This window comes from Crocodylus siamensis, chromosome 6, assembly GCF_052110815.1.
Source record: "Crocodylus siamensis isolate JL-2025a chromosome 6, ASM5211081v1, whole genome shotgun sequence".
NCBI lineage: Eukaryota > Metazoa > Chordata > Crocodylia > Crocodylidae > Crocodylus > Crocodylus siamensis.
In genome coordinates, this window is record NC_143400.1 from 98,912,924 (window position 1) to 98,927,737 (window position 14,814).

A 14,814-nucleotide genomic window follows, 5' to 3' on the forward strand; every position below is an offset into this window, starting at 1 on the left:
CCAGAGCGCCCCAAAGGCTTATGAGGTCGAATGGTCATAAACTACTACAAGACTGTTTCAGGCTGGACATAAGGAAGAACTTCTTTACTGTCCGAGCCCCCAAGGTCTGGAACAGCCTGCCACCAGAGGTGGTTCAAGCACCCACATTGAACACCTTCAAGAGCAAATTGGATGCTTAGGACCCCAGCTGACTTCCTGTCCTTCAGGTGGGGGGCTGGACTCGATCTTCCAAGGTCCCTTCCAGCCCAAAGGTCTATTAAATCTATTAAATTAACCCCCCTCAGTCCTCTTTTCTTCACACCAAATCAGCCCAGTTCCCTCAGCCTCTCCTCATAGGTCATGTCTCCCAGCCCCACAACCATTCTTGTTGCTCTTCACTGGACTTGCCAGTTTCCCCACATCTTTTCTGTAGTGGGGGGCCCAAAACTGGACACAGGATTCCAGATGTGGCCTCCCCAGTGCAGAATAGAGGAGGTGAATCACTTCCCTTGATCCGCTTCCAACGCTCTTGCCAATGCAGCCCAGGATGCCGTTCGCCTTCTTGGCAACAAGCTGGCTCATATCCAGCTTTTTTGTCCACTGTCACCCCTTTTCTGCAGGTCCTTTTCTGCAGAGCTGCTGCCCAGCTCATCACCCCCAGCCTGCACTGGTGCAGGGGATTGTTCCCTCCTAAGTGCAGGACTTTGCACTTGTCCTTGTTGAACCACAAGAGATTTATTTTGGCCCAATCCTCCAATTTGTCCAAGTAATTTCTTTTGGCCTTACCCTCCAGCATGTCTACTGCTCCCTGTAGCTTGGTGTCATCTGCAGACTTGCTGAGGGCACATCCATCCCATCTTCCAGGTCATTGATAAAGACATTGAACAAAACCGGCCCCAGGACCAATCCCTGGAGCACTCCACTTGATACCGGCTGCCAACTAAACAGCGTGTATGTTTAATAAATTGAGGTGCCCAGAAATGTGGTAGTAGGCACTGTACATACATGCCTACACCCTAAAAATGAACCAGCCAACCCAGAATGCACACGGCTCTAATCCTAGGTGTTTGCTTTCACATTTAATGTAGGGTTGCCAGAGAGCCTGCGTTGGTGCGTTGTGTCCACAGAGGAGATCTGGAAGTGTGGCAAAATGGCTGATGCCTTTAAGAAAAAGAACTTGAAACCAGAGATCCAGTGCGTCTCAGCCAGGACAAAAGAGCAGTGTATGGAAATGGTGCAGGTAAGCTCGTAACCACACTTTATGTGAACCATGCTTGTTCCTGACAATCAGCAATGGTGCTAGAAGAGCCAATGCACATATGTGAGACTCCCGTTTTCTGAGCTGGGATCACAACTGCTTCACTGTGGTATTGGTGCAGATAACAGAGGGAAGAAGGTCCCATAACAATAATTACTAGCTGCCTTTTCAAATGCTTAACTGCTTTACTGCACAGACCTTTGCAGACAAGATGTTGTCTGGCAATCTCCAGCTTACCCAGGCTTCTTTTAAAAAGATTTGCTATCAGTTTTCCCTTGCTGTGGCAGGCAGGTTACTGACAAGACCCCAAGCTGTCTGTCATACTTTACAGATTACGTAATCCCTTAGCAGTCAGCAAACCTAGTGTTACAAGCAGCCCAGTAGCCCACTGTAGTTACCAGACTGTGGTAAGTGGACGCAGTTGCACATTACAAGTGCTACCGAGCCAGTGGGGCCCGGATGCAGTCTAGTCACTACTTGTATGTCTGGGGCTATAGGAAGCATGCTCAGGATGGAGACCTTTTGTCTGCTGCATTGTCGCGGTGCGCTCCACTGTGCCTGGAGGCAGCAAGGCCTCTCTGATGCGCACAATGAGCCGTGCTGTTGTTCTGAGATTGTGCAAAATGGATTTCACGAGGAAGAATTCCAAGCAAATCAACATGCTTAGCCTAAAAGTCGCAGGCAAGACTTGAGCGTATGGCTTGGATCCTTTTTCTACTGGGGTGGGACGGACAGATGCACATTCCTAAATGGCTCAAGGTCTCTCAAATATTCTGTAGTCCTGTGGGCCTTTCTCCACTGAAATCTAGCTATTCCATTTGCACAGAAAGTGTGTTTTGTTTGGCAATGTGTTTAGTCATGTACAGCTGTGACTTAAAAAGATGGGTTTCCTCCTTCTATCCATCCACAAATTGTAGTTGTTCTCTGAAAGGGAAAGAATGTTACTGAATTATACACAAAAAGAGTGGGGGTGAAAATATCCATGGGGCAGACTTTATTTTACTAGGAAATAAGCGATATTTCCCTCTCTCTGAGCTCTGCAGTGGATCGGGCTTGGATTTGAGTCAGTTTTGTGTTGTTTGCCAGTGTAGGGGAACTTTTCCAAAAAGTCAATAATAAAAGTGTGTGGTGAGTACTGAGGCTAACTCTGGCCTGTTCCACTTGGGAATGAGATGTCTTCTATGACTCACTGGTCCCTGGCTCCCTGCTAAGTGGAAAGGGAGCCTCGTGCCCTCTCCACTGGCTTCTTGGTTTCTCTACCCCAGGTCAGAGTACAGGGCTGCCTTTGCCTTCATGTGCTCTACATCCCCAGGCTGCTTCTAGCTTGAGAGAGTGGCTGTCAGCAGCAGGAAGGTGAAGAGATCCTGGCAAGAGGTTGACAGAGCTCATGTCTAGCAAGAATCACAGCTTGATTTTGCTGCCTGGTAGTCAGATGCCCTGGCATTGCAGTATCAGCTGTAACTTGAGTGATGTTAAGCATCTTAAAGCCAGCCTGTGTCCTAAGGACTAAATCAACTGCTGTTGACACTTTCTGCATTTCAGCATCTGAGGCCTGTCTGAGTAAAGGGTTTTATTCTGTACTTAATTGGTGTGAAGTGATAGAAAATTAATTTGGGATTATCTGCGTAACTGCTATGGAGTAGCATCTGGAAGTGTGCTGTACAGGCCACAATGTACTTTATGGAGCTGCTAATGTTGTGCCTCCCAAATGTAGCTGTGGGATGTGTGACCCCGCTTTGTCAAGGACTTTTTCTTTTTCATGCAACTCCTGCTTTGTATTTATTTTCAGAAAAAGGAAAGTGATGCTGTAACTCTGGGTGGAGCTGATATTTATACTGCTGGGAAGACATATGGCCTGGCGCCAGCTGCGGGGGAAAGTTACTCTGGTAAGGAGAGGGAACATAGGCCTTCTGTTGTCCAGGCTGCCTGTCTCCTTGGCTGTTTCAAAATGCCTCTCAAGGCACAGTCTGTGGTCACTGGACCCACCTGGAAAATCATTTTCAAAAGGAAGCTAACTAGTTCCTTTAATCCCAAAATCCCCACCTTGAACTGAAGTGACTGTGTGGACAGAACAGGCTCCCCCTGTGGAGCTTGTTGGCTGAAGTAATCTGGGAAGGAGGAAGACTGTGTCATATACTCAGTATGGACCTTACGTGTATTCACCTCCTTTCTACCTCGAGCACAAAACAAGATGTGCTCTTGTCGTTTATCACACAATGAGGTTTGTACTACCCCAAGAATCTGGCACTAGTCAGTAGTGGATGATTACCAAGCAAAAAGACAGTATGTAGGAGTAAGGACACCAGAGCATATGAGACTGTTTGTGGACTATGATGTACAGCTATGATGTTAATATAGAAAAGAGATGCTTGAGTGGGGACACGTTAAGGATTTACAAAATACTAAATGGTGAAGAAAAAGTAAAATGGGGGGTGTTACTTTCTCTCAATACAAGAACAAGAGGCCACAAAATGAAACCAGTATGTAGTAAGTTTAAGACTACCAAAAGGAAGTTCTTTGTTGCCCAGCTTGTAACTGAAGTGTGGAACTCATGGCCCCAGATATGGTGGAAGCTGATGGTTTAGCCAGATTGAAAGAAAGGATTGGACACATTCTTGGAGCCACTGCACGTGGGAGCTAGGGGTGCAGCCTCTGAATCAGAACTTCCTAGACCTTCAGTGCTGGAGGCAGCAAGGGAGAGAGGGGCAGTGGAAACAACCCGGGGAGAGCCAGTTTACTCTCCCTTCCAGCATCTGTGCTCTGCCTCTGTGAGACAGGATACGGGGCAAGACCCAGTACATGGCAGTTCTTATAATCTTATAATGAATTTTACAAAGATGTTGGTGGGCTGGAAAGGGTTCAGAAATGAGCTGCTGTCCGGGACTCTAGAAATCTGCGTGATTTGTAGAGATTCCCCCACCCCCATCTGCAGATTTTATTTGTAAACAACATGCTTTCTAAAGCAGTTTGTCAAGTTGTTTTGGACGCAAATACAGTTTTGTAGAAGTGAGGGGAAAAGGAGGCAGGGAATTAAACCAGATTTTAATAGATATAGTTTAATGACATTTTTTAAAAATCTCTCTAGATTGAGAGCAATAAAAACATCTCTGTCAGTGAAAGGCTGCATATGAATGCCACATCACACTGTAATTCAGATGAAAGAGACCGTGTATTGCAATGGGAAGAGGAATGTAACTGCTGGTCAGTCTCCTTCGTGCAGAGCGTGTTAGGAAGTCAGCAGCAAATGAGATGATGCATGCGCAGGCTGTCACTGAGACATTCAGGAAGAGGTAACGGTGTCTTTCTGTTTCTGTAAGCTGACGACAGCGGCAGCATGTATTATGCCGTGGCGCTAGTGAAACAGAATGCTTCCAACACCTTCACCTTCAGTGACCTGAACGGGAAGAAGTCCTGTCACACAGGATATGGGAGACTGGCTGGCTGGAGCATTCCCATTGGTGTGCTTATTAAAAGGGGCTTTATTAAGCCCAAGGACTGCAACCTTCCTCAAGGTAAGTGGGGACATGCCACAGACAGAAACATACATTTTGGTCACTAGAAAATAATTCCAAAGAGAAATTCCATAGCTGGGTGGTCTGCTGGTCCGTATTTAACACTGGCAGAGGTCTAGTACTTTTTCAGCTTAATGCCTCAGAGTCTAGATCTGCTGTGCCTGGCCAAGCTAATGCGGGCAATGTGAATCTCTGCACATTATTGTCTTTAGAATACGTCTTGTAAGTGGAGAAATCTTTCACCTCAATTTCTGCCAAAACTTTGTTGGCCCAGTCCTTCAACCCTTAGTCTCTTGCAAGTTATCCATATACCAGGAGTGTCACGGACTCTGCCTCACTGTGTCCCTCTAGGGATAACTGAGGTCAGCATAGGAACATATGTGAGCAAAGGTTGCAGGATCAGGCCTCTGTTACAACCTTGGAAAATCAATCCTGATTGTCTAATCAGCTTATGCCGTTACTTATCTGTACGTTAGGATATTGTAAAAGCTTGGGTCAAATGTTAGTGATTGGCTATCCCTTGTAACCTTTGCTGTACAGGAAGTCCTCGACTTACAACGTTTCAAGTTGTGAAGTTTCACACTTACAGCATTTATAAATTGACACCATTTCAACTTTCTGATGTCAGTTTTGACTTTACAATGCTTGATCCGACACCACGCCACACAAGCAAACAAGCTCGCTGCATCGCCCATCTCCCTGGAGTCTGTGCAGGCTTCCTTGAGTACAAAATTCTGGGTTATTTTTGGTGAAAACAGGGTATTGGGCCTTGGTTCAGGAACCAATCCCCCATTATAACATTGGTTCCTATGGGAAAATCGGTTCCGAGTTACAATGTTTCAACTTAAGATGCGCTTTCAGGTACCAATTGTGTCATAAGTCTGAGGACTGCCTGTATAGGGGACACTAGTTACAGCCTATAAACAAGTATGTTAGTGACTTCCTGCTTTGAAATATCATTGCAGAAAATGAAATTCAATGCAATGGTGTCTATTTTAAGCTACATTTAGAGATGTTATGGTTTAATGGAAAAAGCAAAGAGACTGGGTTCAAGGGACTCTTTGCCTTTCCTATCACTCCTGAGTGCTGGGCAGTTTCGTTAGTTAACCGTGTAAGCAACATTTTGAAGTTGCCTCAGCAGCTATAATCTCTCACTCCTACTAAACTTGTGTGTGGCTTCTTACTGAGACTTGCACTGGCAAGTAATTTAATAACACTGTAACCTTGCTTTGCTGTGAAAAGCTCATTCTCACCTCTGTCTTTCCCTTCCTAGCTGTGAGTGACTTTTTCTCCGCTAGCTGTGTGCCTTCAGCTAAGAGCGACAATTATCCATCAAAACTGTGTGAGCTCTGCATTGGAGATGGCAATGGCAACAACAAGTGTGCTGCGACTAGCCAGGAACGTTATTATAGCTACAGTGGAGCCTTCAGGTAATGAATAAATGTCGTCTCTGTTACTGTCCAGAGGAAGGTGAGGAATTATTCTGCAATATCAAATAACTAAATGTATTGGTTGCTGCGGGGGGGGGGCCTTCCAGTGGTTCCAGGAGCCGTAACATGGCAGTTGTCCTGAAACCTCTTCCAGCAATGATAATGTGCTAAAAGGCTCTGCTTCATGTAACATCCTCCCCCTTGTCTTGCCTCCCCGCTGTATCTACCTGGGTGTGTGCCCATTGCAGCTCATTGGAAGATGCCTTTGTCCATTCCCATGCCATTGTGGGGAGAAGGGGTGTGAGGCTCCAGGCTGGTTGAGAAGTTTCCAAACTCTAAACCATCTCCCTGGTCTAAATGCAGTGCTCTAGAAGAGAGAAATTTAATGCTCAAACCTGCTGTTTCCCTGACCAGAACAATGCTTTTATTGAAGCAGCCTCCTTCAGTATCAGGGTAATACCAGGAGCAGACCCCAACAGGGCTCTGTACTTGCACTTACTGCAGCAGCAGCAGCATCCCTCCCAGTTTCCTCTTGCCTAAGTTTACATATAAACATATGGACTCAGTTTAAATGGACTGAATCCCAATAGACTGACCCATCCTGACTGCCCCTTTCAGGGCAGCGGTAATCCTTTGCTGAACCTCCCTCCTGCAGGCCCCATGTCGGACATCCCTAGAGCAGATTTTTCCATCCCTCTCTCTGCTGTGCTCTCTCAACACAAATGAAAACTGCCCACTCACAGAGCAGCATCTTTCCCCAGCCCACAATAGCCACAACAACGTAGATACTTGCGTGTCACCCAGTGCCAGCTGACTGGCCCTGAGCTGGCCAGAGGACCCTTACAGCATCCAGCTCTGATAATCCTCCCCATCTACAAGAGCCAAATGGGCTGCCCCCAGTCTTTTTTTCTGTTTCTAGATTTCTCTGGTGGGGCTTGGACAGTCGGTAACCAATTTCTTGCTGCTGCTCAGCCCCAGAAAGGATCAGAGGACCCTAGTCCAACCGTTGCACTAATTCTGGACTTGCCATTTGTCACCCATTCCAGACAAACCTCCTCCGTTCCAGACAGAAAAGCCCAATGAAGGAAACTCCACGACTTCTGTGGGCAGCTTGTTCTGTTCTCTTACTGTTCTTACAGTTAGGAATTTTTTCCAGAGATTTGAGCCAGATCTGTTCTGCTGCTGTTTAAACCTATTGCCCCTTGTCCTGGCCTCTATGGCAAGGGAGGAAAACTCTTCTCCTCTGTTTTTGTGGAAGCCTTTCAAATACTAGAAAAATGCTGTCATCTCTTCCCTTCGTTTTTTTTCCTTCAACCTAAGTGTACCCTATTCCTTCAGGCTTTGTAGCTTTTTTGCAATACCTTTATCATTTTTGTTACTCAACTCAGGATCCTCTCCAGTTTATCTATATCCCTCTTAAAATGTGGTGCTCAAACTAGACTCTACCCACTGCTAAGGAGAGTGTTACTACCATTTCCCATGTCTTGCATGCAGTGTTTCTGTTGAATGCCATTTCAGTCTGATGGCTCAGGCTGGAAGGCCTAGCTGAAAGCGGTATGAGAGAGCAGGAGGAGGAAGGGGGGAGCTCCAGCAGGGGACTGAGAGGAGCCCCTGCTACAGAGGGCCCAACCTTGAGTGGAGAGACTGAGCTGGCCCAGGGCAGAGCCAGCACTGAGGGAGCAGGCTCGACAGGAGGCGAGGAGGGCTGCGTGCGGAGAGAAGCCTGGGCTGGGGGAAGCTCAGCAGAGAATGGGGGGGAGGTGGGGGGGCGGGAGGCAGGCAGTGAGTGGGGCAGGAAGGTGGCCAAAAGACGTCTGGCATCCCTCAGGCCCTTGCCCAGCAACCCAGGCACCAAGGGAGCAGCCAGGGGCTGAGAGGGGAGACAGGGGAGTGCCTGGGCCGAAGGGGGACAGCTGAGGCTGCACCTCAGCACAGGGTGCTGGTCACACTCTTGGCCTCTGCTAGGCAACGAAGGGCTGTTCTTTGCTGGCCTCTCCCTGATGGAAACTGGAGACTCTTGTTTAATCCCAAACCAAGTGGGATTGGATTAGATTAACCTGGAATGACAGACCCCAGCACCCTACCCCTATGCATGCCACCAGTTTTAAGTGGTTGGTCCAGCTCCTTAGCACCAAAATGAAGTTTTAGAAATTATATGTACATGGGTGGGGGTTAATAGGTCCCTTCTGACCCTAAAAATCTATGAATCTGTGCGCAGATGAACAATGTGGCAGGCTCTTGGGGGCAGGGGGGTGTTCTCTGAAAAATGTGATTAAATGAACCAAAAAAATTCCAGTGAAATTTAACTTGCTTAGGCCATTTCAGAGTGTGATTCAAACCATTGTTTGTGTAAATGCACCCTCCGCCTCATTTCTGTTCACCTGACACTGGCCCCTCTCAGTGTCATCCTTCACACTGTTTTGTACAAGAGCCTTCCCTTGTCTAACTCCTGTTGTAGGGCTCTTGTAACTTCCTGGTTTTTTTATTGCCTTTCCTAATATCTGAAGAAAATGAATCCCTGCCTGCACCTCTTTATCTGTGTCTCTGTTGTTGCTTATTAGCTTAGGCCCTCACTCCTAAGCAAGTAGTGAAGTCAGGGAGCTACTTGGCAGAGTAAGGTGTGAAGAATTAGGCCCCGGTCTCTCAAAGTGTTTGTGACAGCATGATACAAATAATGATATATATGTTGCAGTGAATTTTACCTGTCTGGTCTTTTAAAGGTGCCTGGTGGAGGATTCTGGGGATGTGGCCTTTGTCAAGCACTCAACTGTTTTTGAGAACACAGATGGTATTTAGTTTTACAGACACCTTCAATATTTGTCCTTTGTCTTGTTCTTTATTCTAAATAATTCTGTGAATCATGACAGCTATTTTCTTCTTTCAGGTAAGAGTCATGATCCCTGGGCCCTTCACCTGAAATCCAGTAATTTCCAGTTACTGTGTCCAAATGGAGCCCGTGCAGAAGTCACTCAGTATGCCCAGTGTCATTTGGGGCAGGTGCCTGCTCAGGCTGTCATGGTCCATCCAGACACAAACATTTTTGCTGTCTATGGACTCTTGGACAAAGCTCAGGTACAATAGGGGAGGTTAGATGCTGTTTAGTAACTCAAAGAGTTTGTTCTCAAACCAGTGCAAGCAGGGGCATTCAAATTTTTCCTCTGGCAACTTTCCCAGAACCTAAGCACCACATAATTTAAAAATACAAAACAAATACATGCAGCTGCAATGCTGCATCTTCCTGGGAGTTTCTTAGATACAGGAACACACAGGGAGCGGGGAGACTGAACGAGTTAGTCTGTAAGGGGCCACTGTGCCCTGGCTGCTGACTGTCCTTAAGTGTTTCCCCTGAGGGCAAGAGGAGGCAAAGTGGTGTTGGGCAGCGTGAGAAATGGGAGTGCAGGGAGTGGGACAGAGGGGAGTCCAATGGGAAGGTGGGGTTTAGGGACCTTTGTAGCCTGGATTTGGTTTCTTTACATGTAGGTGTTATGTCATAACTATGGATTGTTTTTCTTTTTTTTTTCCTTGCTTTGTTCGGAGTGTGCCCTCGGGGTACACTAGGACTGTGTAGTGAGCAGGGGTGCTCAGGGTAGCTATGTAATCCAGTAGTCCCTAAAATGTGAATATTAGATTTAGCATTTAGAAAAGCATTTGATTCAACATCTGTTACAGGTTGACATTGCATGAATACCATTATTCTAGATTTATACTACAGTTAACTGGAAGCAAAGTGTGGTCCGTACGTATTACAATTGTGTACCTAGATGGGTGGATGAGAGAAGCTACAATGGGATTTCCAACTACGTAACAGTTGCAGAAAGTGCCCCCGTGTTGCTAGCTGCCCCCGGTATTGGAAGCCTTACCACATAGACTGAGAATTGATTAGGCTTGGAGACTGAAGCACGTTTCGTCCCTAACAGGACACTCTTAACTGCCATTAGGTAGCACTGAGCATCACCAAGTTGATTTGAAACATTTATAAACATATAAAGGGCTATTGGACTGAAGTTAGAACTCCTAGAATTGTTTGTGAGCTTCTGAGCCATGGAGAGAGTTGATTCCAGTTGTCTTACAAATGCTTCTAAAAGCACGGGATTTATAACTCAACCTGGTACTAGTGAAAACTCTGAATTGCTTTCAGGATTTCTTTGGAAATGACAGCAATGGAAATGGATTCAAAATGTTTGATTCCTTGGATTTCTCAGGAACAGACTTGCTCTTTAAGGATGCTACTGTTAAGATTGTGCCAGTAAGAGAGAAAAAGACGTACACAGAATGGCTGGGGAAGGAATATATCGAGGCCTTGGAAGGGATGCAGTCACTCCAGTGTTCTGCAGAAGGTATGGCTGCGTATCAGTAGTGATGATGACTTTCTCTCTTCCTCTTTAATTTATGCTGTAAGATGCTCACTGATGCTGATGGGGTAGACAGTTCCTCTGTGTTACGATGTAGAGACAGCCGATACTGCAACTGCAGTGCTCTTTAAAGCGCTTCCAAGAAGCGCATCCCTGCCCATCGGTCCCACTCTGCACAAAGTAAAAAATTAGAGAGTGGACCTGCCTTGAGGACTCTCCTGTCTGCTGCCTTCCAGTGAGCTGCAGAGAGAGACCCAGCTGATGCAGGAATGGTATAGACACACCTCATATTTCTGTACCTTGGGAAGCGGAGCATCCTGACTCTTGCCTAGTGATTCCAGTCTGGTGCCCTACTGGGGATGCTCCCACTCCAGTTGTCTCTCTTCCTGCTCATCCTGTCTCCCCTTGCTGTAGTTCCGAATCTCTGCCTCAGGCCAGCAATCATCAGGGAGCATAGGCCGTGGGCCAAATAGTGAGTGGAGGTTGGGCACAGCATTTTGTATTCTGCGGCTGCTGGTGGCTGCGAGAGAAATCCAGGGAAGTTCTCTGTCCCCTGGAAGGGAGTTAGAGGATTTCAGTGCTCACTGGGAGTAGAAGAAAGCCAGGGAAGCTGAGAGGGTTTTGCTCTGTTGTTGGGAAAGTAGTCTTAGGAGCAAGGAGGGAAATGAACCAAGTGCATGAATCTATATTTGAATATTCAACATCTGTTTGCAGATCAGGATGTCACAGTTGCTGTTGAAGGGAGAGGTATCACTATCATCCTTTCCTCTGTGATGTTCAGTTTGGTGTAGTCTCCATCAAGATCTGACTAGAATAATTTGGCTCTAGAATAATCTTCTGGCTTTAAGGCTACAAACGGGCATTGCATTTTATCCTAGGACAAAGTGTAGTTCATAGATTCATAGATGCTAGGGTCGGAAGGGACCTCAATAGATCATCGAGTCCGACCCCCTGCATAAGCAGGAAAGAGTGCTGGGCCTACATTACCCCAGCTAGATACACATCTAGCCTTCGCTTGAAGACCCCCAGGGTAGGGGAGAGCACCACCTCCCTTGGGAGCCCGTTCCAGACCTTGGCCACTCGAACTGTGAAGAAGTTCCTCCTAATATCCAATCTAAATCTGCTCTCTTCTAGCTTGTGGCCATTATTTCTTGTAACCCCTGGGGGGGCCTTGGTGAATAAATACTCACCAATTCCCTTCTGTGCCCCCCGATGAACTTATAGGCAGCCACCAGGTCGCCTCTCAACCTTCTCTCGCGGAGGCTGAAAAGGTCCAGTTTCTCTAGTCTCGCCTCGTAGGGCTTGGCCTGCAGGCCCTTAACCATACGAGTGGCCCTTCTCTGGACCCTCTCCAGATTATCCGCATCCTTCGTGAAGTGCAGCACCCAGAATTGCACGCAGTACTCCAGCTGCGGTCTGACCAGCGCCTGATAGAGGGGAAGTATCACCTCCTTGGACCTATTTGTCATGCATCTGCTGATGCACGATAAAGTGCCATTGGCTTTTCTGATGGTTTCGTCACACTGCCGACTCATGTTCATCTTGGAGTCCACTAGGACTCCAAGATCCCTTTCCACTTCCATGCCACCCAGCAGGTCATTTCCTAGGCTGTAGGTGCGCTGGACATTTTTCCTCCCTAGATGCAGCACTTTGCATTTCTCCTTGTTGAACTGCATTCTGTTGTTTTCTGCCCACTTGTCTAACCTGTCCAGGTCTGCTTGCAGCTGCTCCCTGCCCTCCGGCGTGTCCACTTCGCCCCATAGCTTAGTGTCATCTGCAAACTTGGACAGAGTACATTTCACTCCCTCATCCAAGTCGCTGATGAAGTACATTTCACTCCCTCATCCAAGTCGCTGATGGATGAGGGAGTCCATGTCTGTTGCCCCAGGATAAATCATAAAAATGTTTGTCGGGTAAGAGTTAGTAACAGTTTATCCTGGGATATTGCAAAGGATGTCTGTACAGTTATCCTATGATTGTGTCATTGAATCAGTGGGAGAAAAGCAGCAGTGCATTAAGTGTCTCACTAAACCCTGACTAGAAGGATGATGTGTGTACACGCCAATCCTGGGATATTTTTGTTCTGGGACAAACACAGGCATAAGTTATCCAGGGACAACTGCAGTGTCTGTTCCTAGTGTAGAATGCTCTGGCATGGCGTGGAAGTGCCTCTGTAGGCTAAATGCTACATCCAGAGCTGAGGACATTCACTAGCCTGATTTCTGTTTCCCAGTCACCCGGTTGATTTGCATTTTTATTTGTAGCTCCTATACCTGTGAACAGTGTTGTGCTGCTGGCGGCCAGTGCCCTCCTACTCAGCGTCTGCTCCTCATGATCTCAAAGCTGTTCCTTGGATCAACAGGCACTCAACAAAATAAAACAAATGAATGGTAAAAAAAAAATTTAAACAACTTAATTGAGCCTTGCTAAAAAAATGAGAGAAGCATGTGGGGAGCAACTATGTTTGTCAGTCCTCTTCCTGGTGATCTGATACATCCATAAAGAAAGTAGAAAATCCTGGAGGGGGTTGGGGAAGAAAGTTGCAGTTTGGTTTCTCCCCACATGTGCTTCTGTGCCTTTTTACACTTTTCTTTTGTTGATTTTTCCCCAGTCTGGTACTAGTGCCACAGGCAAAGGGAGCATACATACAATCCTGCTGTTGCGTGGTACTAAAACAGGTCCTGAGGCTTCTCTGATGCCTACAGTTGTGAATAACTTCTGTCAAAGGCACGCTCAGGCCTTAATCCAAACGTTTACAAATTGTACAGGGACCTTTTCTCTGCTGGAAAGAGGTTAGAGGTCTATCCCAGAGACCTGATGGTGTTTTTCTACTCATTCAGAACAAGGCCTTGAACGGGCCATAACTCCTGCCTATGGATAAATCCTGTGCAGTTTCTTGAAGAACTAAATTGCAGGTTAGATCTTTGCAGAATAGGAGAAAGCTGCCTTCCTATCTTCACTTTCTTTCTCTAGGAAGATTTTCCTTCTCTCTGCTCCACATTTACCTGTGGAAGCAGTTCCTTTGCCAAATACGTGGCACTGTACTGAGACATCATTGCAGTCTTGTCAGCACTAGCCGCACTGACTTCCTAGGACCAGTGTGTCCCCAGCCTTATTCATTGCTGGCTGGGCAATACCATGGTTCCAGACTACTGCTGTCTTTTTGTTGTCATCTTTATAGCTTTAAGTAGTTTTCTGGGGCTGTGCTGTGTCAGTCACTGGATGGAAATGGTAAAATTGTTAACAATAAAGGGGAAACGTGACAAGGGTGAAGTGCTTGTATTGAATGAAAATGATAAAATAAATAAGGCGGATGTTGTATGTCTACTAGGGATACACATGTCTAAGCAAGAAACCAAGATGGTTTGTCCCCTGAGTCTTAAAAGAGGTGACTGACGGTATTTTCCCCTAAAAATCTTGGAATACTAGAGAAATTCCAGAAAAATGGAAGAGTGCTAATGTTGACAGTATTTGAAAAGAACAAGCCAGGTAATTCAAGTAACTATAGGCCTCAGTCCTAGACTGGTAATGGAAGAGTTGATTCAATTAATAAAGGATTCAATTAATAAAGAATTATGGGACAGGAATACAGCAAAACTAAGTGGGTTGTGACCTCCCCAGATATGAAAGATCGAGGTTCTGTTGTCTAAGTAACACCAGTCACTGGAAAATTGAGCTTGTCAAAGAAGACTAATTTCATTACTTCAGATTACAAATTGGGTTGATAAAGATAAATGTAACAGAATTTTTCATGGCATTTGGCTTAGTACTGCACAAGATTTTAATTTAAAAATAGTATGATACAAAATAAAACAGCATGCATTAAATAAGTTGAGGATTAGTTTACTGGCAGGTCTCGAGGTAGCTGTCAGTGAGATGTAATCACTGAACGCATGGGATTTCTAACAGGGATCAGGATTAGGATTTAGACTATTCAGCATTTTCATTAGTGATCTGGAAGCATGTGTAAAATTACTGCTGCTTAAAATGTGTGGACTGGCAGAATGGGAAATCTGATGAAGAGGGAGCATTCCTTCTGAGCCATCTGTTTTGTTTGCAAGGGGGGCCTGTTCAAATAAAATGTGCTTAAATACAAACAATTACAAAATGGTACAGTTAGGGTTGAATGGAGGCCACACCTGCAGAATAGGAGGCTGGATCATCTAAAGAGTGACTGGTGTCAAGTAGCTCAACATGAGCTCTCAGTGCAAGGTTCTGGCAAAATGGATTGTGTGATGATTGAGTGCTTCAACAGGGGTGTAATGAGTTGTAGAAGGGAGATA

General features: G+C 46.1%; 1 protein-coding gene across 7 annotated transcripts in view; it reads left to right on the forward strand.

Annotated features, from left to right (window-relative positions):
* MELTF (melanotransferrin) overlaps nucleotides 1–14,814 on the forward strand; it is a 57,888-nt gene that overhangs the window by 31,322 nt on the left and 11,752 nt on the right. For 2 of the 7 annotated variants that reach the window (XR_016442998.1, XR_016442997.1), the window contains exons 9-16: nucleotides 1,068–1,219; nucleotides 3,027–3,123; nucleotides 4,555–4,749; nucleotides 6,023–6,179; nucleotides 8,900–8,967; nucleotides 9,064–9,251; nucleotides 10,318–10,516; nucleotides 12,796–12,921. Coding sequence is in view for 3 of the 7 variants with exons in the window: in XM_090051973.1 (XP_089908099.1) it covers nucleotides 1,068–1,219; nucleotides 3,027–3,123; nucleotides 4,555–4,749; nucleotides 6,023–6,179; nucleotides 8,900–8,967; nucleotides 9,064–9,251; nucleotides 10,318–10,516; nucleotides 12,796–12,866 (1,127 nt within the window). In the remaining 4 variants the exon portion in view is untranslated. Of the gene's footprint in view, nucleotides 1–1,067; nucleotides 1,220–3,026; nucleotides 3,124–4,554; nucleotides 4,750–6,022; nucleotides 6,180–8,899; nucleotides 8,968–9,063; nucleotides 9,252–10,317; nucleotides 10,517–12,795; nucleotides 13,859–14,814 lie in introns of those variants that run through there. The other 5 variants (XM_090051972.1, XM_090051971.1, XR_016442999.1 and 2 more) reach the window with 4 other exon arrangements.